The sequence below is a fragment of the Phalangium opilio genome, unplaced genomic scaffold, assembly GCF_054372755.1.
Source record: "Phalangium opilio isolate 3A_F unplaced genomic scaffold, DU_Popi_V2 ptg000009l_1, whole genome shotgun sequence".
In the NCBI taxonomy this organism is placed as follows: Eukaryota; Metazoa; Arthropoda; class Arachnida; order Opiliones; family Phalangiidae; genus Phalangium; species Phalangium opilio.
In genome coordinates, this window is record NW_028324146.1 from 3242911 (window position 1) to 3263905 (window position 20995).

The window sequence follows — 20995 nt, forward strand, 5'->3', positions numbered from 1 at the left end:
TTCCCTTAGCGGAACTAGAGGAGGTGGTGGAGGGAGGGGAGGAGGAGTGGGAGGAGGAATCCAATTCTGATGTGGAGGATGAAGATCCTACACCATTGGATTGTAACATCCAGCGGTAAACATTCCATGTTTTCTCCTATTTTTTAGTAGCTATATTTCCTCCGTAAAATTTTAACAGGATCTTAGCCCAGATCCACCAGGCGGCCGAGGAAGATCAACCTGCCGTCAACGAAGAACGCACGGCCGTCGAACAACTGTTCGCGGTCGAAACAAATTAAGTTATCGAAGCCCTAGGTCAGTCACTGTTGGGTTTGATGGTATTCCCCGTAGAACCTATTGGAGAGGAACAGCCCTTAAATATAGCTAACTGTTATTCGGGCTCGTAAGTTATATAGTTTTTTTCACTTTTAAGACCATTTCTAATTTCATTTTTCTTTACAGTCTCAATACAGCCATCTTAAAATTCTTTAAAAGGAGAGCTCGGATATACAGGGAAGCTGAAGGGGAAGTTGATGTCGATGGTGTAATCGATGCCGCGTCCATCCGGACGGCAACCTTGCACGACATACGGCGGGCGAAACTGTTTCTAGACAAAGTCGCCTACGGGGTGCTGGCCCAGCAGATGGTAGACCTAGGGCTTTTTCGCTATCATAAATATCCGCGCCTCGGGGGGCTATTCAATTTTCACGCCCCTAACTGCCAAATGTAAGAAACAGTTTTTGTATATTGTAAGAGGGGGGTGGGGGGGGTGGTAAAGAGAGTCTGGGTTTAAACGGTTCCCCTCCATACTATATATACGGAAAGTTTCCCAATACTAAAATCATTCTCGCTTTAGCCTCGGAAAGAACAACACGTACAATCATCATGTGAGCATACTGTTTTTTTCTGAAATCGTGGAAAGACTAACTTTTGAACTTAATAGGGCGTACAGTCACATCGACGATGTACTTTTGTATTCAGACGACGATGACGACACGAGGCAAAGTTTTCAAGCGCGACATCAGCGTCATCCACCCCCGCGTCCTCAACACCATGTTGAAAGGCCGCACAGAAACACCGATGCCGAAGAGGCCTTGCTTCGAAATTTTGTAGCACGACATCGTCATCGGGTTGAGAATCAATCACCCCCGCCTCCTCAACCCCAGGAAAACCCGCCGAGAGTAAATGAACAGCCGCCAAATGATTGCAGTCTCTTCAGGTAAGGTCTCTATATTTTTTTAAAACTTTAATGTCTATATTCAAACATTTTTATAGGATCCTTGCTGATGTCCATAGGACTTTAGTGGGGATCGAGGACGTTGTTGTTTTCCGGGAGTTGAGTTCTCGACTCATACCATTCGTTGACATAACACCCACTCCCGGAAACCCTATGTCGGTTTACGTTAACACGTCTCGCTCGTGCTCGTAAGTTAATTAGCATTCTTCTTTAAAGACGGATCCCTAATATCTTTTCTTTCTATTTTTAGTCTCATTATCGTTATCACAGGGTATTTTCTGGAGAGAGCGGTTAACCCCCTTGTGAGAGTTCAAGACCGAAAGAGGCAAAAACGTTTTCTTAGAGCTGTAGCCGATGATATTCATTTACAAACAGGACTTTAATATTTCAATATATTTTTTTCTATTTAAATTTATATATATACAGGGTGTTTCTGAAAAGTCCATCACAAATTAAGGGGCGTGTTTATGGGACCAAACTGAGCGGAAAGTACCAAAGAACATGGGGTGTACAACATTTTGTTACGGAGATATGGCCTTCCAAACATTCGCCCCTAAAACAAGGAAATATCCAAAAATGAGGAGTAACACTTAAGACCGACTAACCAGCTTGTTTAAAATTACTAGACAATTTCAATAGCCTTTAATCGAACAATTGATTTCTACCTTTACTAATCAGAAGCGTATAAATGAGTAGAAGTATGCCTACGGTGGTAATGTAAAATTAATCCCAAGTGACATGATGTTTCAAGATCTTCCCAGCACCAAGTAAAATGGTTCTGATTGAAGGGACTTTTATTAGCACAGCGTAAACAACGTTATTTTCAGGAATTAGTCCAAATGTCCACGGGCGGCATTACAAAAACGAGGCAGTCTTTCGAATGATACTTGGACATGTTGGAAGATCCCTGGCTTGTTCCTGTTATCTCAAACCGTAAAAAGCTACGCAAATCTTCATCATCACGGACAACACTCTTGTACGTTAGGTATGACCTTGAGAAAACCTAAAAGGACATCTCGAATGTATTTGAAAAACCCATCTCCAATTAAGGGGCGTGTTGTTTGTTTCCAACAGAGTAAACTCGCCCAGAGAACAATTACAATGCAGAGCCACGTTTCGGCGTTAATGGCCCACAAAGGTGGTCCCAAACAAAAGAACAAACTTTAATTTGTTTCGTTCAGTAAGTGTTTCATGTGTCATAGATAAAACGCCATGATTAATGCACAAAGAAAATGTTATTGACAAGTTTTCGGACCGCGATGCTGAAATGTGGTGGTGCACCATCGTGCATGAACCACATTCTGTTTATTAAACCTAAGGGTACGTCTTCGAGTAGTTCTGGTAAATCGTCCCGTAAGAACTACAAGTAAGCCACACCGTTTAACCTGGGCTCTAGGAAATATGGCCCAATTAAATTGTCACCCACAATACTACACCACACGTTTAAGCTGAATTGTACTTTGTGAATTCTAACGCAAGTTGCGTGTGGTTTTTTCTTAATCAGCAAACCCATTGGCGGCTGCTTGTTTTTGGATCGTCCTCGAAAATAGTCAGAACTTCGCCTATTCTTAAAAAACAGAGCACTAAAACAGAGCACTATGTTTTTTAAGAAAGGAATAAAAGAGGTTTCACGTACATGTGTTTGTTTTATTAAACTCATAATTCAACGAAGTCTGTTACAATGCCTTTCTTCACAAATGCCGAATATGCGGATATGCACCTAATGTATGGACTAGCCGAGGGGAATGCCGCTGCAGCTGTACGCTTGTATCAGGAAAGATTTCCGCAGAGGCGACTACCAAATCGACTGACGTTCGAGGCTGTGGACAGACGTTTGAGGCAAGATGGACGAATCCAACCGGCTGGACCTCAACCTAGAGCGAGAGCCATCCCAGAGGCCGTAGAAGACGAAGTTCTCGCCATTTTCGAGGACGAGCCTGAATCAAGTACCCGCCAAGTTGGTCGCCGATTAGGCGTAAACCACACGCTCGTGTGGAAAATCCTCAGAAGCCACCGGTTTCATCCTTTCCATGTTCAAAAAGTTCAAGGTTTGAATCCAGCGGACTACCCACGACGCACGGCGTTTTGTCAGTGGTTTCTGGCTAAAGTAAACGATATCGATTTCCCACGGGATTTGTTGGTTACTGACGAAGCTAACTTTTCACGGGATGGTATTATTAACTTACATAATAAACATCAATGGTCCCAGCTAAACCCCCACGCAACTTGCGTTAGAAGTCACCAAGTACAATTCAGTTTAAACGTGTGGTGTGGTATTGTGGGTGACAATTTAATTGGGCCATATTTCCTAGAGCCCAGGTTAAACGGTGTGGCTTACTTGCAGTTCTTACGGGACGATTTACCGGAACTACTCGAAGACGTACCCTTAGGTTTGGTAAACAGAATGTGGTTCATGCACGATGGTGCACCACCACATTTCAGCATCGCGGTCCGAAATTATCTTAACGCGACCTTCCCTTTGCGGTGGTTAGGTCGAGGTGGACCTGTGGAGTGGCCTGCTCGATCACCCGATCTGAACCCTTGTGATTTCTTTCTTTGGGGCCACCTGAAAGACTTAGTTTATCAGACTGAAGTGCCCGATGTTGAAGAGCTACGTCGACGAATAATTCACGGCTGTCAAACAATTCGCGAAACTCCAGGCATTTTTCAACGTGTAAGGGAATCATTTGTAAGACGTGCTAATGTGTGCCTTAACGCGGGTGGTGAACACTTTGAACAATTTTTGTAACTAGTTGCAATTAAATGTTAAAACTTGTCAGTAAATTCATTTTCTTCGTGCATTAATCATGGCGTTTTATCTATGACACATGAAACACTTACTGAACGAAACAAATTAAAGTTTGTTCTTGTTTTTGGGACCACCTTTGTGGGCCATTAACGCCGAAACGTGGCTCTGCATTGTAATTGTTCTCTGGGCGAGTTTACTCTGTTGGAAACAAACAACACGCCCCTTAATTGGAGATGGGTTTTTCAAATACATTCGAGATGTCCTTTTAGGTTTTCTCAAGGTCATACCTAACGTACAAGAGTGTTGTCCGTGATGATGAAGATTTGCGTAGCTTTTTACGGTTTGAGATAACAGGAACAAGCCAGGGATCTTCCAACATGTCCAAGTATCATTCGAAAGACTGCCTCGTTTTTGTAATGCCGCCCGTGGACATTTGGACTAATTCCTGAAAATAACGTTGTTTACGCTGTGCTAATAAAAGTCCCTTCAATCAGAACCATTTTACTTGGTGCTGGGAAGATCTTGAAACATCATGTCACTTGGGATTAATTTTACATTACCACCGTAGGCATACTTCTACTCATTTATACGCTTCTGATTAGTAAAGGTAGAAATCAATTGTTCGATTAAAGGCTATTGAAATTGTCCAGTAATTTTAAACAAGCTGGTTAGTCGGTCTTAAGTGTTACTCCTCATTTTTGGATATTTCCTTGTTTTAGGGGCGAATGTTTGGAAGGCCATATCTCCGTAACAAAATGTTGTACACCCCATGTTCTTTGGTACTTTCCGCTCAGTTTGGTCCCATAAACACGCCCCTTAATTTGTGATGGACTTTTCAGAAACACCCTGTATATATACAAATATTTTGAAATAAAACATGGATAAAATATTTAATGCCTCTTGATTTATACATACATAGCGCGAGCGCAAAAGTAAAACAGCCCCGCTTTAAAAAAAACGTTGGGAGAGAGAAATTCGGCGAGAGGGAGAGAAGGAGAGATTTAGAGAGATGGAAGTCCCCCGGCTTGTACGTGTATTCCCCCGCCTTGTACGTGTATTCCCCCGCCTTGTACGTGTATCGAAGAGAGGGACCCAAGAGAGGAATTCTATGGTACATTTCAGTACTATACGGAGTTGACCTATATACAAGAGAGAGAGAGAAAATGCGCGCCTGCTAGGCTTGTACATTCGCGAGCGTAAAAATAAAGAGACGGTCAAAGGGAAAGAGACGGTGAAAATCAGGGGGGAAACAAGAGAGAGATGGTAAGAAAAAAAACTCTCCAGCCTTCACAGCGCTCTTGCGGGTATCGGGCTGGCATAAAATATAAAGAGAAAGTGAAAGTCAGAATAAAAAGGGGACTTAGCGGAAAGAGAGAGCATACACTCAAGTAGAGAAGTAGAGAAGAACAACCTCCACCCTTCGGGGGAGGAGGTGAGGGGGAGACCCACTAACCACCTCCGAGGGTGGAGGCATGGGGACCAAAAATTCGTCCCCCCCCTTCGCGGGTATAAACCACGCTTCATTGACCTGTCAAACAAAAACACCCCTTGCAAGTGTGAGAGCGGGGTGCGTCAATCAAAAACGCCCTCTTGCAGGTATGAGAGAGGGGTGCGTCAATCAAAAGGGTTACGTACAAAGTCTCATCCGCCGTCTTGTATCCACCCCCAACCCTTCCACACGCTCCTCCATACCTTGAACTGTACTGTGCTCCACGCCCCACCCTGCCATCCACTGTACTTTGCTCCACTCTCCACACTTCTCGCTCCACACTCCACGCTGCCCTCCACTGTACCTGCACTGGGAACAGCTTATTTCCCCTACTCATAGGGCACCTCGGGGGAATGTTATTTTCCATAGGGAACTTCCATGTTATTTCCAATAGGGAACCTTGTGGAACCCGTACCATGTATTTTCTATGGTTATAAGAATCTAATGTATAGAGTACCCGCATTTGCGTAAACTTTAAGGGTGGTGTTAGTGGTAAAAAAAATAAGCCGGATATGTCGTGTCTGGACAAGTTCGATTCCCCGATTTATTAAAATTAAATGTGGATTATTTTTTAAAGTATTAGAGGAGGAGTAGACCTAATTAGTTTTTATAGGAGTAAATATAACTTCAAATCGTAAAACATCTTTATGAACCCTTTATATTAATTATCCAGAAAACTTGTAACGTGTTAAATAAATCAAGACTAAAACATTTTCATCAAATTTGTTTATTTTCGAATATGAATTTCAAATTTGTTTTTACTTTAAAACTAAAGATAAATGATCGTGGTAAAAGCTGTCCGGGTTTTAATATCATTCATTTGTCGCATCACCGAAAGTAAGAAATTATCCGCGTGCAATTTCGCCTTTTCCTCCAATAGTTGTGGCGGGCTGCGTATTTTGTGGGTTTCAGCTACGATTGCATTAAGTCCATGACCCAAACGACTGAAAATTTCTCTAACTTCGATATTTTCGAGAATTTTGGTACTTCGCTTTTTTTAGGAATGTGACAGGGTCTAGAATTTTATTATTTTGGGGTCTCGTTTGCTTCAATAACAACTTTTGAATATTGGAAAGATCATAAGGTTTTTGTATTGGGGTATATAGAAAGAACGTCGGAGACTAAAAGACCCCCCCCCCCCCCAGTTTCTCCATGGGTACTATAAATACGGCAATTTACCCAATACAAAAATCACTCTCAGCCTAAACACTGACGAACTACTAAGACTAAATCCTGACTACACCAAACTTTCAACATGTGAGTATAATGTTTTTTCTCCTGGAATCATAGTCAAAGTTTTTGGTATTTAGGACGCCCAATCCTTTACCGTTTGGTAATGAGGTGTTCGACTTTCTCAACCAACCTGCTCCCGATGAACCTTTAGAAGAAGAACCTTTTCCCTTAGCGGAACTAGAGGAGGTGGTGGAGGGAGGGGAGGAGGAATCCAATTCTGATGTGGAGGATGAGGATCCTACACCATTGGATTGTAACATCCAGCGGTAAACATTCCATGTTTTCTCCTATTTTTTAGTAGCTATATTTCCTCCGTAAAATTTTAAGAGGATCTTAGCCCAGATCCACCAGGCGGCCGAGGAAGATCAACCTGCCGTCAACGAAGAACGCACGGCCGTCGAACAACTGTTCGCGGTCGAAACAAATTAAGTTATCGAAGCCCTAGGTCAGTCACTGTTGGGTTTGATGGTATTCCCCGTAGAACCTATTGGAGAGGAACAGCCCTTAAATATAGCTAACTGTTATTCGGGCTCGTAAGTTATATAGTTTTTTTCATTTTTAAGACCATTTCTAATTTCGTTTTTCTTTACAGTCTCAATACAGCCATCTTAAAATTCTTTAAAAGGAGAGCTCGGATATACAGGGAAGCTGAAGGGGAAGTTGATGTCGATGGTGTAATCGATGCCGCGTCCATCCGGACGGCAACCTTGCACGACATACGGCGGGCGAAACTGTTTCTAGACAAAGTCGCCTACGGGGTGCTGGCCCAGCAGATGGTAGACCTAGGGCTTTTTCGCTATCATAAATATCCGCGCCTCGGGGGGCTATTCAATTTTCACGCCCCTAACTGCCAAATGTAAGAAACAGTTTTTGTATATTGTAAGAGGGGGGTGGGGGGGGTGGTAAAGAGAGTCTGGGTTTAAACGGTTCCCCTCCATACTATATATACGGAAAGTTTCCCAATGCTAAAATCATTCTCGCTTTAGCCTCGGAAAGAACAACACGTACAATCATCATGTGAGCATACTGTCTTTTTCTGAAATCGTGGAAAGACTAACTTTTGAACTTAATAGGGCGTACAGTCACATCGACGATGTACTTTTGTATTCGGACGACGATGACGACACGAGGCAAAGTTTTCAAGCGCGACATCAGCGTCATCCACCCCCGCGTCCTCAACACCATGTTGAAAGGCCGCACAGAAACACCGATGCCGAAGAGGCCTTGCTTCGAAATTTTGTAGCACGACATCGTCATCGGGTTGAGAATCAATCACCCCCGCCTCCTCAACCCCAGGAAAGCCCGCCGAGAGTAAATGAACAACCGCCAAATGATTGCAGTCTCTTCAGGTAAGGTCTCTATATTTTTTTTTAAAACTTTAATGTCTATATTCAAACATTTTTTATAGGATCCTTGCTGATATCCATAGGACTTTAGTGGGGATCGAGGACGTTGTTGTTTTCCGGGAGTTGAGTTCTCGACTCATACCATTCGTTGACATAACACCCACTCCCGGAAACCCTATGTCGGTTTACGTTAACACGTCTCGCTCGTGCTCGTAAGTTAATTAGCATTATTTTTTAAAGACGGATCCCTAATATCTTTTCTTTCTATTTTTAGTCTATCGTTATCACAGGGTATTTCCTGGAGAGAGCGGTTAACCCCCTTGTGAGAGTTCAAGACCGACAGAGGCAAAAACGTTTTCTTAGAGCTGTAGCCGATGATATTCATTTACAAACAGGACTTTAATATTTCAATATATTTTTTCCTATTTAAATTTATATATATATATATATATATACAAATATTTTGAATAAAAACATGGATAAAATATTTAATGCCTCTTGATTTATACATACATAGCGCGAGCGCAAAAGTAAAACAGCCCCGCTTTAAAAAAAACGTTGGGAGAGAGAAATTCGGCGAGAGGGAGAGAAGGAGAGATTTGGAGAGATGGAAGTCCCCCGGCTTGTACGTGTATCGAAGAGAGGGACCCAAGAGAGGAATAAGCCACTTCGAGGTAAAGTTTGGCGCATGCGCGGATTGAGTGCTGGGTCCAAAACAACGAAAATGGAGTTAGAAACGCATAGAAACACCCTAGTCAAGCTAAATATTAAGAAATTAAAGGTGTTATGCAGCAATTTATCTATCAATTGTAAGAGTAAGTGGCGAAAACATGATTATATTGAGGCAATAGAAAAAACCCTTTCCCAAAAAAGTCAAAATCAGAACGTTGAGCAGGCATGTAGTTTAAGCCTTGGCGATAATTTGGTCGGTGAGGACCGTGAGGTTCAGGTCTCAATCTTAAACAATTTCCAAGCACCTTTGTGTTCGTCAACGCCCATTGTTGATCGCAGTAAGAAAAGGAAGGGCCAGCTATTGTTGAATAGTGGGTGTAATAAATATTTCAGAGGTAAGCTCATCGTGTCTAGACTCCACATACTTGGATACGTGTTACTTCATAAATGATTTTGTTTCAGATTTATGCGGTAAAGATGGTCCTGAGCCAGATGAAATTCAAGATTGGACATTAAATCCTGATCCCACAGCTTTACCAAAAATAACATCAGTTGACGTTTATAATTATCTGGTTCAACAGAAGTCAAACATTGATAATGCTAGCAAAAGACATTATAAGGGTTTCAATCGAGCTGTAGCACATCATGTTGCTAATGATGTTATAAATGGAATCGAAACTAGTCTAGTAAGGAAACAGTATATTATTTTAAGAGTTTTAAATTAACTATTATTGTCAAAGGTCTGTGATCAACTTCTCTATGTGAAGTCTCGCTGTTATCCCTCAATGAGATCGGAAAGTTATCGTGTATTTGTAGTACTAGACCAAATAGACTGTACCATATGCGGTGGCGGATGCGAATGCGCAGTTGGGTACTTTAAAACAGATAAATTATAATATTTTATGTAATGAAATTGTAATGAACCAACTTCATTTAGCAAATCTGGCGGGTGCTCTCATGTTGGTGCTTTACTGCTGTTTTTGGAAAGGTACGGTGAAATGACACCTGGAGATGTCGAGATAGCATGTACTTCTACTATCTGCGGCTGGAAAGCTCCAAGAATAAGAAATATAGATCCAAAACCCTTGAAGGAAATTTCTTTAAATCGGCCAAAACTATATTCCAAGAACTTAAACGAATCAACAGAAATCGATAAATGGGAATCCTTTGATCCAAGACACCCTGCTGACCGAGCAAAAGACCCTGAGAGGATTAAACGTCATGTTAGAGCTCTTGTGGAAATTTACCCCCAGACTGGTGTCAAACATTTTTGGGACCTTGACATTCTACCTAATAGCAGCAACGAGGTGGAAATATCAACCTCTGGGAATGAATCTTCTAATTTGGTTAACGACAACTCAGATTTGGTTTCACTATCTATGAATCTTGTTTTTCATCCAGGTAAGTATTTAAATTAGTAGGTAAACAACATTAAAATTAACATAATCTTTTATTATAGCTTTGGCTTTCCAAACAGTGAGTGAGTCTGCGTTAGAAGAATTTGTCGTTAATCAAAACATTTCTCAAGAATTAGTGAACTATATAGAGATGGAAACGAGGAATCAATCTTCTAGTAGATTATGGAAACGTCTGAGAATCGGGCGACTAACAAGCTCCATGTTTGGGCAAATTTTAGGATGTAGAGAAAAAAAATTCCCAACATCAATTGTAGATTCAATCTTGCATCCCTCGAAACTGGATAACTATGCTAGACTTCCACCTGCTGTTTTACGCGGGAGAAATTTAGAGCCTTTAGCTAGAGAAAAATATGAAAAATTATACAATCTAAAGGTAGAACCCAGTGGATTATCTCTGATGGCAGAGTACTCTTTTATTGGTGCTAGCGGAGATGGGCTGATAACGGATCCGATGGAAAGTACTCAAGGGGTTTTAGAAATAAAATGTCCAGCGTCAATTAAAGGAACAGATATTAGTAAACTTGAAATTGCAACCATTGTTGATAACTTTCCAACATTTTGCTTGAAAAAAAAATAACGGTGTAATTGAGCTTGATAGAAAGTCCCATTATTACGCGCAGGTGCAGGGAGAGATGGCAGTTAAGAAGATAACTTGGGCAGATTTTGTGGTATTCACTGAATCTGCGGAAGGTGGATTATTTCGGGAACGAGTTTTCTTTGACGATAAATTCTGGACCACTAAACTTCTTCCTAAGCTGAAATACTTTTTCACTAAATACATTGTCCCATTTTTGATCAACAGTCCAAAAGAAGTGCCTTAAATTTTTTGTGATATTTTAATGTTATTCATTTTTGTGATATTTACAAAAATGTGATAGACAACTTTTTAAACAAGGAGTTGATTAAAAGTACAAATTTTTACAAAAGTGGTTCATATATATTTGTTATGTAAGAACAAACGGCAAAAATACTGCTTGACATTTTTGCTATTGTTAAAGGCATAATTCCATCAAAAATATGAAATTTCTTAACCCTTCCTATTGCCCTCTCTACGTGAATTCTCAATTCTGCAATTCTTCGCGTTTCAATAATTTCTTTTTCCGAAAACTGAGGCTTATTTTTCAAAAAAGGGGGCAAATTCAAGGTACAGTTTTTCTCTTTTAGTAAATCTTCAATTAAAAAGCCTTTATCAGCAACCACATTATCGTATTCATCCAGTAACATTATTAGTTTGGAATCATTTGTTATAGCTTTATCAGATACTCTTCCTCCCCATCCTTCTGATACAAAAGATATTACACCACCAGGAGTAATGCCTACTAGAAATTTCACCGTATTGTGCTGTTTGTAGTTAGAGAAAGTAAGATTTTGAGCTGTTAAGGAGGTCGACCGTTCTATGAATAACTCGGTACAGTCAATTATTATTCGCGTGTTAGGATACTTTAGATAGCATTGCGGCATGTACTTGTCAACTAAAGCTTTAGATGGAAAAGGAAACATTTCTTTTAATTCTAGTTCCATTAATTTAATCCATGTTTGAAACATATCGGAAAATGACGAAGGTGATATGTTGAAGCGATCAGCGATGTCATGAGCAAATAAGCCCACTTTGAGCCTCATCATCACTGCTAAGAACTGGTCAATTAAGGGAAGTTTAAAGGACCTTCTTCTTTTCCCTGGATTTGGCACCTTTTTTCCTCTTTTAAACATCATTCTCTCAGCTTTCTCTTGAAAAAAACTAAAAATAAAGATCAATTAACAGAAGAACCTTAAATCTTTATCCAAAATGTCACACCTGAAAAGCCACAAGAATACTGCGTAAGTTGGCAAACCAGTATAAAACTTTGTCATCTCATTATTATCTTTTAACTTTTCCGCATTCCAAGTACGTTGTTTCAAGCAGTCTTCTAGTTCTGATATTTTTTGACGCAAATTTCTATTTTCCATTTCTAATTCATGGTAGTCTGTCTGTGTTCCTTCACTAACTCGACTTGAAAGCACAGGCACAGTTTCTGTGATATTTGGGTCAGGGGTTTGGTTAGTCGTTTCATCAGCAATTTGGACAGACATTTCTTTTCCTTCAGACGTTGAAGTTTGAGAGGGGATTTGGACAAGCGTTTCGTTTGCCACAAAATTCACAGTTTCACAAATTTCTTTCGTGCTTATACTGCTTCCCACGTAATCATGAAAACCCAGAGAAACAACAAGCCTTCTTTCATTTACCAGTTTACTCCTAAATTCTTTATACCTTTCATCCTTTAAACAAATTGTAATCCAAGGCTTAGCAAAACTATTGGAATTTTACAACCAAATAGGACTAATAAAACTATATTTTACCTTAATTTTGTTTCTTTCTTCGTTTCTTACTTTCCTTTTAAGTGCTAATTGAAGTTTCGCTTCTGAAATCTTTCTAGGTTTACGCAAGTTTAAAGTTGGAACCCAATCCGGATCACTAGGCTCCCAGCCTGGATATCCCGATACAAAATGTTTACTACATATACGCGAGTTCTGCGTGGGAGTATAGTTTTTTCTATTTACTATTCTTCCCCATAGTTTAACTCTAGCGGCCGGAAATCTATGCAGTCTAATATTTGGCATTCCCGTCCTGCTTTTACAACCGACGACACTACAGCAAACCATTTCTTAATTTTAATGTTGGTGATTTAATCGAGACAAAACAAACTTCCTATTAGGATAGCCTTACGGGAAAAATGCAATGGCGCCCGTTGGACCCACGCTCCCTTCTGCGCATGCGCGACTGAGTCCCCCTTTTCCCCCCCAATTTTACATCGAAGTGGCTTATTCTATGGTACATTTCAGTACTATACGGAGTTGACCTATATACAAGAGAGAGAGAAAATGCGCGCCTGCTAGGCTTGTACATTCGCGAGCGTAAAAATAAAGAGACGGTCAAAGGGAAAGAGACGGTGAAAGTCAGGGGGAACCAAGAGAGAGATGGTAAGAAAAAAAACCCTGCCTTCACAGCGCTCTTGCGGGTATCGGGCTGGCATAAAATATAAATATAAAGAGAAAGTGAAAGTCAGAATAAAAAGGGGACTTAGCGGAAAGAGAGAGCATACACTCAAGTAGAGAAGAACAACCTCCACCCTTCGGGGGGAGGAGGTGAGGGGAAGACCCACCAACCCCCTCCGGGGGTGGAGGCATGGGGGCAAAAAAATTCGTCCCCCCTTCGCGGGTATAAACCATGGGGGAAAAAATTCATCCCCCCTGCGCTGCCCGCGGGTGTCGAGGCTTACTATTCTCTTACAATTCATACTAACTGTTTGAAGTTCTATTGTGATTTGGTGAAAATCCGTGGAAGGGTTAGAGGTTTTCATACTACATGTTGAACCCAGGGACATGGGTCATTTTCAATATTCAACTCACAACGATTTTTTCCGTCCAAGACGCAAGTCGAGTGAGATTTTATTTTAAAACTTTGAAATTAAACTTTAAAATGGTTGCGGGTCGAATTCCTACGGATGATATAAGATGGGTAATAGCCCCGGAAGCTCCTCCGCTAATAATTGAATAAATGGAGGATGATTTCTTGTTAGATGAGGGAGCCGATGAAGTATTAAACTTCATCGTCGAAAACGATGGTGATGACAATGATGGGGGTGATTCTGATTCTGTGGACACATTCCCAATTATCCATCCCGGGGATATGTAAGTGAATTTTTTTATTATTGTTGTTTAGTATCAATAATTAAGTTTGTTTTAATGTAATTAGCGCCGACCTGGGTGATTTCGATGAGTTTAACGAGAAAGAAGTATTAAACATAAACTGTGATGGATTCCGGCAAATACATCCATATTTATACACCCCCACCATAAGTAGTGCTAATTAATTTCGTTTAGCATCATGGATACCATACGGGTATTGTTACTCCCGAGTATGGCCACCCCCTCTATCCGGACCCTTTTGGTCACCCTAGAGGACCTAATTGCGGGGTATATATGCCCAAGGTGTGTGTTGAAAAAAATAGCTAGGTTTTTGATTATTTATTAATATATTTTGGGATTCCCCCCTTAGCCCGACGAGGGATATCAATGGGGCTTACCCCGCCCCGGATGGTGAACACCCATCCCCGAACTGCGATGTATATGGGTATGACACATTATCAAATATTTAATTCTATTTACATTAATTACAATATACATATATTCGCTAAAACAATTTTTCCTCTTATGTACTATTATCAGCGTTCAAAACGCCATATTCACGTTAATGATGAGGAGGCGGAATGCCCGCAATAACTTAAATGGTGGGGAGGAACATGAGCTCGCCACCCAGCTCGACAGGGCGGTAATTGAACATGTTGGCATTGTAGTAAATCATAGTGTATTTGCTAATTACGCGGTGAGTAGTATAGGGCCCCACTTCGTACCACGGTAGAGGTATAAAGTAGGAGCGTGGGAACTGGAGCACGCCGCCGCCGCGAATCTTCGCGAGATCCCCGCGCGCGAGTTCCTTCCCCCTGAGCCTCACCCCCGTGGGGTTCCCCTCGCGCGCCGCGAGTTCCTTCCCCCATTATAACTAGTTTCGTACTATTTAATTCCAGGAAAAATTCTATTGTTAAATTCTTACTATTTACTGAGATTTTATACTGAGACTATCCCTTTAGTTTTTTATCCTGAGACTGTCCTTTTAAAGAACTAAGAGGTGTTTTCCCTCGGTAACATCAAACCTTAACCTTTCTGTTTTCATACCTTACGTGTGACTAATCAGTAATAGGGATTATTTATTCAACAACACGAACTGGCTATAATACGTTTTATTCAATGCCTTCAAATATATATCAGTTTAGTTTTTAAATCATTTACATTGTTTACAATGTAGTTGTAAAGAAATGGTTCATCAATAGGTAGATTAGTACCAAAATCTTTGCGAAACTTTTCAATGACATTATCGTAGTTAATTACTTTTAAAGCTTTCACTAGGTTTTTTTCGACCCTTTCGTTCCAGTCAGTTTCTTCGGACTCGCACATAATATCGTGGGCTATTTTGTTTTGGCAAGAGGTATTGTCGCAGCATTGGGTCATCTCCAATAAGATTTCTGTTACGTTTTTCAGAATCGCTTCTCTCATAGTTTCAACGGCTCTTGTTTTTTCGTGTAGCTCTAAGTCTATGAGGGCTTTAATTTTCTTCAAATAATCCCAACTAGATTGGTTAAAGGAAATGCCCCCGCTTGTAGCGTACAAAATGTTGTATTTTTCTCGACATCCTCTCGTGTATTTTCTAATGTCAAATATATGACCTTTGCGGTTTACGAAGCATTCTAGCTTTAAATTGGTAGTAGTTGGATGTAGCCAGACGGAAAACCTCGGCGAATTTCCTTTGAAGAAAGCGTCGATTTCGTTGGAAAACTCCCAAATATTAGACCAAACGTGTTTCTTTAATGATATTTGTACACGAGTGTCGGTACGTCTAAAATATACCTTTGGGGTCGTGACATTACCAACCCAAACTTCTACTTTCTCCGAAATATTGTGAACTTGGTTCATTTTCAAGCGGTTAAGAAATGACGATTTCGACGTTGAGTTCCTACCTAATATAGTTTTTTCCTCAAAGTTCAGGTGATCTCCAAAAAAGAGTAATACGAATGACGTCATATCTAATTCAATCAATCAATGCACCTATATTATAACTGTCCGAGGAATTACGTCATATTTGCCTAAGTTTTACTCTAATGATACAAACGTTTTTATTGTTATATTGGGACTAATTGTTACAAACTTCTATTGTTAAAGTTAGATTTTTTTTAGGGTCGACGGTATAAGCATTTTCTAATGGCATAGAATTAAGGCGATATTTACAAAGTCACGTCCTGTTCTTATGGAATATTACAAGTCAGCTATATAAAATATAAATCGAAAGACCTATGTTTGTATTAAGAAGTGCTAAGCTTATTGGCTGACTTAACCATCTGGGTAGAAGGTTTAAAAAACTAACCAATTACAAATTGTGTACTAGAACGTTTATAGCACGTGATTTTACTGTTACAAGCACTTCTTGGAATCGGAAGTTTCTTAGAATTCAGTTAAAGGCGGTCATTTAGAGGTCTTACAAGTTATCTAAAATTTCAATAGAAAAATGGTCAAAATTTTTAAAAAAGGCTTTTTGATTTCAACTTAGTTTAAAGTTTTTCATGAAAATGATTTTAAGTACGATTCCAAAATATAATTTGTGTGGATATAGTGGTTTCAAGCGTGTAATTTTCGAGTAAAAAACCACGTTTGTTTTTGTGATCATCAACTTAAATAAGGAATACATATATTCACATTGAAAGGTAACATTTTTTGCTATATTTAAATTAGTTTTGGGGTGCCTAGTTTTTGAAATGTGCACAAATTTCAGGAACAATATTGTATAAGTGAACTATCGCTATAAGTTATAAACGTGACAGGGTGTTAGCCACTAAAATAAGATCAATATACATGACAAAAATGGGTAATGAACGAAAAATAAACGAACTCCTCCTCCTCTTCATTTAAATTAGCAATGCGTATAGAGCTTCATCTATTTAGTTGTCTCAAACGGCAGAAAATCCAACCCTTATGAAACAAAAGTCATACCATCCTGTTAACTGGAAATGGTAGTTGTAAAACCCTTTCGCTAGGAATGCGAGATGTAAAACCCTTTTCTCTAGAAATGAAAACAATGTAGCTGAATGAGAATTTAAGTTTATTATACTACAATTTACAATACTTATTATTCATTTCCGTAAAAAAAAAAATTTAATGTAAAAAAGATACACGAGCCACTTTAGTATGAGTTACCTCTTCTTGGTCTCTAAATGTAAATGATCTACGATTGCTAATAGTATGCCAGCCGGTATTATGCGAACAAAATTCCTCACTATACATATTAAATAAAGGTTTTTTTATGCAATTACTACAGAAACTTTTCTGAACGTCCCAAATTACTTCTACCATCATGTCGTCTCGATGCACTACTGTATGAGTTTTTACCGCTAGATATTTCGTATTTGGTTCGTCCATATCGCTAAAAAAGACAAAACAGTCTCTGCAAACTCTACGTTGGCATTTCCTTTCACCTTTTCTCCATGTTTTTAAAAAATAGTCATATTCTATGTGGTGGTACCCATCCAATAAAAAGAAAGGGATGGTAACTCTATTCCTTTGCGTAGCTTGAAATTGAGCAAAAGTCAAGCGATTATCCACTTCGAATTCAATTTCTGATTCTGTGATCCAAAGCTAATTTGGTATTTCTTCGGGATATAGATCCTCTTCGCCCTGGTTCCCTCGTTCACCAATAGCCGCTTTCCAAAATACCCGTTCAGATACTCCCCAAAGTTGGCGTGGAATTGTTTTCTTAATATCATTAAAGGTTTGTTCCGTATTAGCTAAAACGAACTCCATTGTTACTACCATGGCTCTAACGGCCATGGATCTCAAAGACATGGGTGACCGAGATTCCATATTGATTTTAAATATATGAAGAGATGCTTTAAAGTTAATAACTGAATGTTGTATGTGCCCTTAAGTTTTAAATTTCCCCTTAAATACCTACTGTTAATTAGATAAAAATATTCGCCAAAAGTAACATTAGGTCGATTGAAAGGTTACTTACCGATAACTGGAATCGAACCAGGATCTTTCGAATTCCATATTTAGCAGCCAATCGACCTAATGTTACCTGTGATCTTTGAGTGTGAAACTATAAGTCTATTTTTCCAATAACTACTATTTATACAATGAATGACGGAGGTGATATTAGATTTTTTGGCAAAGGTAGTTTAAGTATAGTAAAGCATATATAAGGCTCATTAGACTTCAAAGTTAATTGTTGCGTTGAGTCATAATTCCAAGAAAAATCCTTCTATGCCAGAACTTCGAATTAACTAAAACGTCATTGTTTCTAAGGCTTGAGTTCCAAGAAATTTTAATTTTATTTAAAGGTATGGTTGTTAAGTTTTATTTCTCTATTGGTTTAAGTATGTCGCGCCAATTTTCCCCTGCTTTCACGTGCAAAAGCGGTAGGCATGATAAACTACATAAATTACCTTTTACACTCCCTTTAAGAAGTCTGAACAATATAAATACCGCAGCCACCGCCCCGCAAACTACAAAATATCCTCATTGCTTTCGCTTAATCTCCCTGCTAAAATTAATAATTTCTTCAAAATGGTAAGTAATATATATAATTATATATTTTTGGTACTTTTTCTTACTACCCCATAGTTTTATGTTATCTAGGCTCAAAGCAGCAACCCTTGGGAGACTCTTCAACTACAGTTTAGTCAATCCGAACAAATAGGAGTTAAACTATGCAAGTTTAATAATAAATTATACGTAGACATAAGAAAGTACGCTCTACCCAGAATACCCCTTATATCGGGGGTATGCATCCCCATTGAAATAGTAGACGACTTAGTTAAGGTTTTGAAGTTAGCATCTCTGAATAAGTTGCCGCAAAGTTCCTGTTTGCCTGGGATGTTGGAAATCGAAAAAATAAAAGATAAGGGTTGGCTGATAACGAAATATAGCGGCCAAGCGCGCGAGAAGCAACTGGATTTGAAGGCAAATGATATACCGGAAGTTTTGGAACTAATATCGTGCATTTTAAAGAAGGTTACGTTGAAGCAGTAAAATGTCTGATGATGAACCACTAGACCTTTCTATTTTTAGAGCAGAAAACTTTTATGAATTAGTTAAAGTAAATGTAGCCAGATCTAGGAAATTTAACTGTTTATCCTACGAATACAAAATTGTCTTTAAAAACCTTGATAAAATATGTGTGACGGAACTATATGAAAAATTGAACTCATATTTCAATCAATAATTGAGACTATTATCAACGCGGGTAGAGACTACAACAGAGTCAGGTTTTGTGTTAGAAGTGATCAGCTGGAAAATGGCATAAATTTAAGATTTATGGCGTTGAACGAACTGACAGTTGATAGGCTTTTTGGTGCTATAAGCCAAGTTAGTCAATCAAATCGTAATTTCATTTTAGACGGTGATATTAGAATTGATGCAATTTTTCTAAAAACTGATATTCCAATATCGGGTAGAAAATCAGTCAGAAATAGATCGATGTTATCACTAGAACATTACATGAAAAACGGGAGGACTTTTTTGCCAATTTTAAACGATGACGATCTTTGCGTAGCTCGAAGCATAGTGTGCGGAAAAATGGTTGCGGACTTAACCTATTTAAAACAACAAAAACAAGATAGATCTGGTTTCGACTATAACCGATACCGTAGAATACAGGCACCTAACAGACCGCTACAGAGGGAAGAGGCCATAAAACTTCACCATGAAGCTAACTTACCGGTAGGACCCGTTAGTATAGAACAGATTTCGGCTTTTCAAAAAATCTTAGAACCCGAATACCAAATTATAGTGTTTAGCGCTGAAAATAATTTTAAGAAAATTTATGAAGGTGAAATTTACGCTGAAAAAAAATTTTTCCTTCTGCTTGTAGATACACATATGCATGTTATTAAAAGTTAAGCAGCCATGTTCGGATGTAAATCTTATTGTAACAAATGCTTAGTAACATTTAGTAATGTATTTAGGGCCTCAAATCATAAATGTTATAATGAAGCCACAAAATGTTGGCGATGTTACTCTGAGACATTCCACGAGAGCCCATACTTGGACGTCGTGAAATGTCCAGATTGTAATAGGTATTTTAAAGGTCCCGAATGCTTCCAAATACATAGAACTAATAAAATTTGTGAAAAAGTAAAAAGATGCAAAATTTGCTGCGAGGAAATTGAAAAAAATCACAAATGTAGTAAAGTATGCCCAAAATGTAAAATTGAACACCCGCCTAGGCTTTGTTACGTCCAACCCCTTACTAAAAAGTATAAGGAAACAACTTATTGTTATTTCGATACCGAATGTAAAGTAGAAAATTCCCTTAATACCCCAATACTTCTAGTTTTTGCTATGCAAATAGAGGAAAATGTTTACGATTATAACACTTTTAGAGGACTAGATTGCGTAGACAAATTTATGCAATACCTAACCCAAGTAGATGAAAAAATTGTTTTTACAAGAGACAACAAAGGACGTAGAGTAACCAAACCTAGGTTTGAAAATGTTACTATTGTTGCTCATAACATGAGAGCCTATGACGGGTTTTTCATTTTACAATGGTTAATCCATAATTATGGAAAAATAGAAATTATATTCGATGGAGCAAAACTGCTAGCAATGTTTGTTAAAAACCAAAATTTAAAATTTATATGTAGTTTTTCCTTTCTGGCTATACCATTAAGGGCTTTTTCGGAGACATTTCAGTTGGGTTCAACCTGCAAGCAGTTTTTCCCATATATCTTTTTAAACAAAAACAATTTAGATTATTGTGGAAAAATTCCCGATAAATCTTATTTTCAGCCAGAGTTTATGAAAAAAGATGATAACATAGCTTTTGAAAAGTGGTATACACAGGAAAAAAAGTGTTTAGGTTTGCAACATCTGAACATGTTATAAAGTTAAACATTGGTGAGAGGTAATGTTTAATGCTTCAATGTTGATGTCTAATTACATCTCTGTTTCTCTAAGGATCCTTAAAATGTGTTCCAAATAGAAACTTCAATGTTGATGTCTAATTACATCTCTGTTTCTCTAAGGATCCTTAAAATGTGTTCCAAATAGAAACACTTCTTATTTTATCACGTTTAAGAGGTAAACACAGAATAATCTTAACACTAAGCTAAACATCAACGCTTGCCAGGTGTTATTTAATGCAACATGTTTTTAATACCTTGGTATATGGTTTCAATTTTTTAAATCTTTATTTTATGAAGAATTATAATATTTTAGAAAAACAATTATAAATTGGAGGTATATTTTACCACAAGGTGAATAATCTAACACCTTGTGGCTATA

The 20995-nt window shown here is 38.8% G+C and overlaps 6 protein-coding genes and 1 long non-coding RNA gene across 8 annotated transcripts; 5 read left to right on the forward strand and 2 right to left on the reverse strand.

Annotated features, from left to right (window-relative positions):
* The first annotated feature begins 240 nt into the window (after nucleotides 1-240).
* Nucleotides 241-1796, forward strand: LOC149713190 (uncharacterized). Its single transcript, XM_089846838.1, has 6 exons — nucleotides 241-382; nucleotides 442-705; nucleotides 836-1198; nucleotides 1255-1404; nucleotides 1467-1541; nucleotides 1643-1796. The coding sequence occupies exons 1-6, from the start codon at nucleotides 315-317 to the stop codon at nucleotides 1794-1796; spliced, it is 1074 nt and encodes a 357-aa protein (XP_089702964.1). The 5' UTR covers nucleotides 241-314.
* A 4369-nt stretch (nucleotides 1797-6165) lies between these two features.
* Nucleotides 6166-12070, reverse strand: LOC149713191 (uncharacterized). Its single transcript, XM_089846852.1, has 2 exons — nucleotides 11919-12070; nucleotides 6166-11861 (listed from the first exon to the last, which is right to left on the reverse strand). Exons 1-2 carry the CDS (start codon nucleotides 12068-12070, stop codon nucleotides 11042-11044), a joined length of 972 nt encoding a protein of 323 aa, XP_089702978.1. The 3' UTR covers nucleotides 6166-11041.
* Nucleotides 7079-8520, forward strand: LOC149713192 (uncharacterized). Its single transcript, XM_089846865.1, has 5 exons — nucleotides 7079-7220; nucleotides 7280-7543; nucleotides 7674-8036; nucleotides 8096-8245; nucleotides 8308-8520. Exons 1-5 carry the CDS (start codon nucleotides 7153-7155, stop codon nucleotides 8357-8359), a joined length of 897 nt encoding a protein of 298 aa, XP_089702991.1. The 5' UTR covers nucleotides 7079-7152; the 3' UTR covers nucleotides 8360-8520.
* Nucleotides 8641-10700, forward strand: LOC149713193 (uncharacterized). The gene is made up of 5 exons (XM_089846783.1): nucleotides 8641-9100; nucleotides 9168-9391; nucleotides 9446-9576; nucleotides 9643-10106; nucleotides 10165-10700. The coding sequence occupies exons 1-5, from the start codon at nucleotides 8641-8643 to the stop codon at nucleotides 10698-10700; spliced, it is 1815 nt and encodes a 604-aa protein (XP_089702909.1).
* A 2-nt stretch (nucleotides 12071-12072) lies between the features above and the next one.
* LOC149713194 (uncharacterized) lies at nucleotides 12073-12763 on the reverse strand. The gene is made up of 3 exons (XM_089849477.1): nucleotides 12461-12763; nucleotides 12131-12379; nucleotides 12073-12087 (listed from the first exon to the last, which is right to left on the reverse strand). The coding sequence occupies exons 1-3, from the start codon at nucleotides 12761-12763 to the stop codon at nucleotides 12073-12075; spliced, it is 567 nt and encodes a 188-aa protein (XP_089705603.1).
* Nucleotides 12764-13479: 716 nt separating this feature from the next.
* LOC149713195 (uncharacterized) lies at nucleotides 13480-13982 on the forward strand. Of its 2 annotated transcripts, XR_016370862.1 has the most exons (3): nucleotides 13480-13619; nucleotides 13681-13792; nucleotides 13857-13982. It is a non-coding gene; the product is annotated as an uncharacterized LOC149713195 (long non-coding RNA). The 2 variants fall into 2 exon arrangements; XR_016370859.1 differs by lacking the exon at nucleotides 13480-13619 and having other exon boundaries at nucleotides 13659-13792.
* LOC149713196 (uncharacterized) lies at nucleotides 13959-14522 on the forward strand. The gene is made up of 3 exons (XM_089847072.1): nucleotides 13959-14092; nucleotides 14160-14234; nucleotides 14330-14522. Exons 1-3 carry the CDS (start codon nucleotides 13989-13991, stop codon nucleotides 14520-14522), a joined length of 372 nt encoding a protein of 123 aa, XP_089703198.1. The 5' UTR covers nucleotides 13959-13988.
* The last annotated feature ends 6473 nt before the right edge of the window (nucleotides 14523-20995 follow it).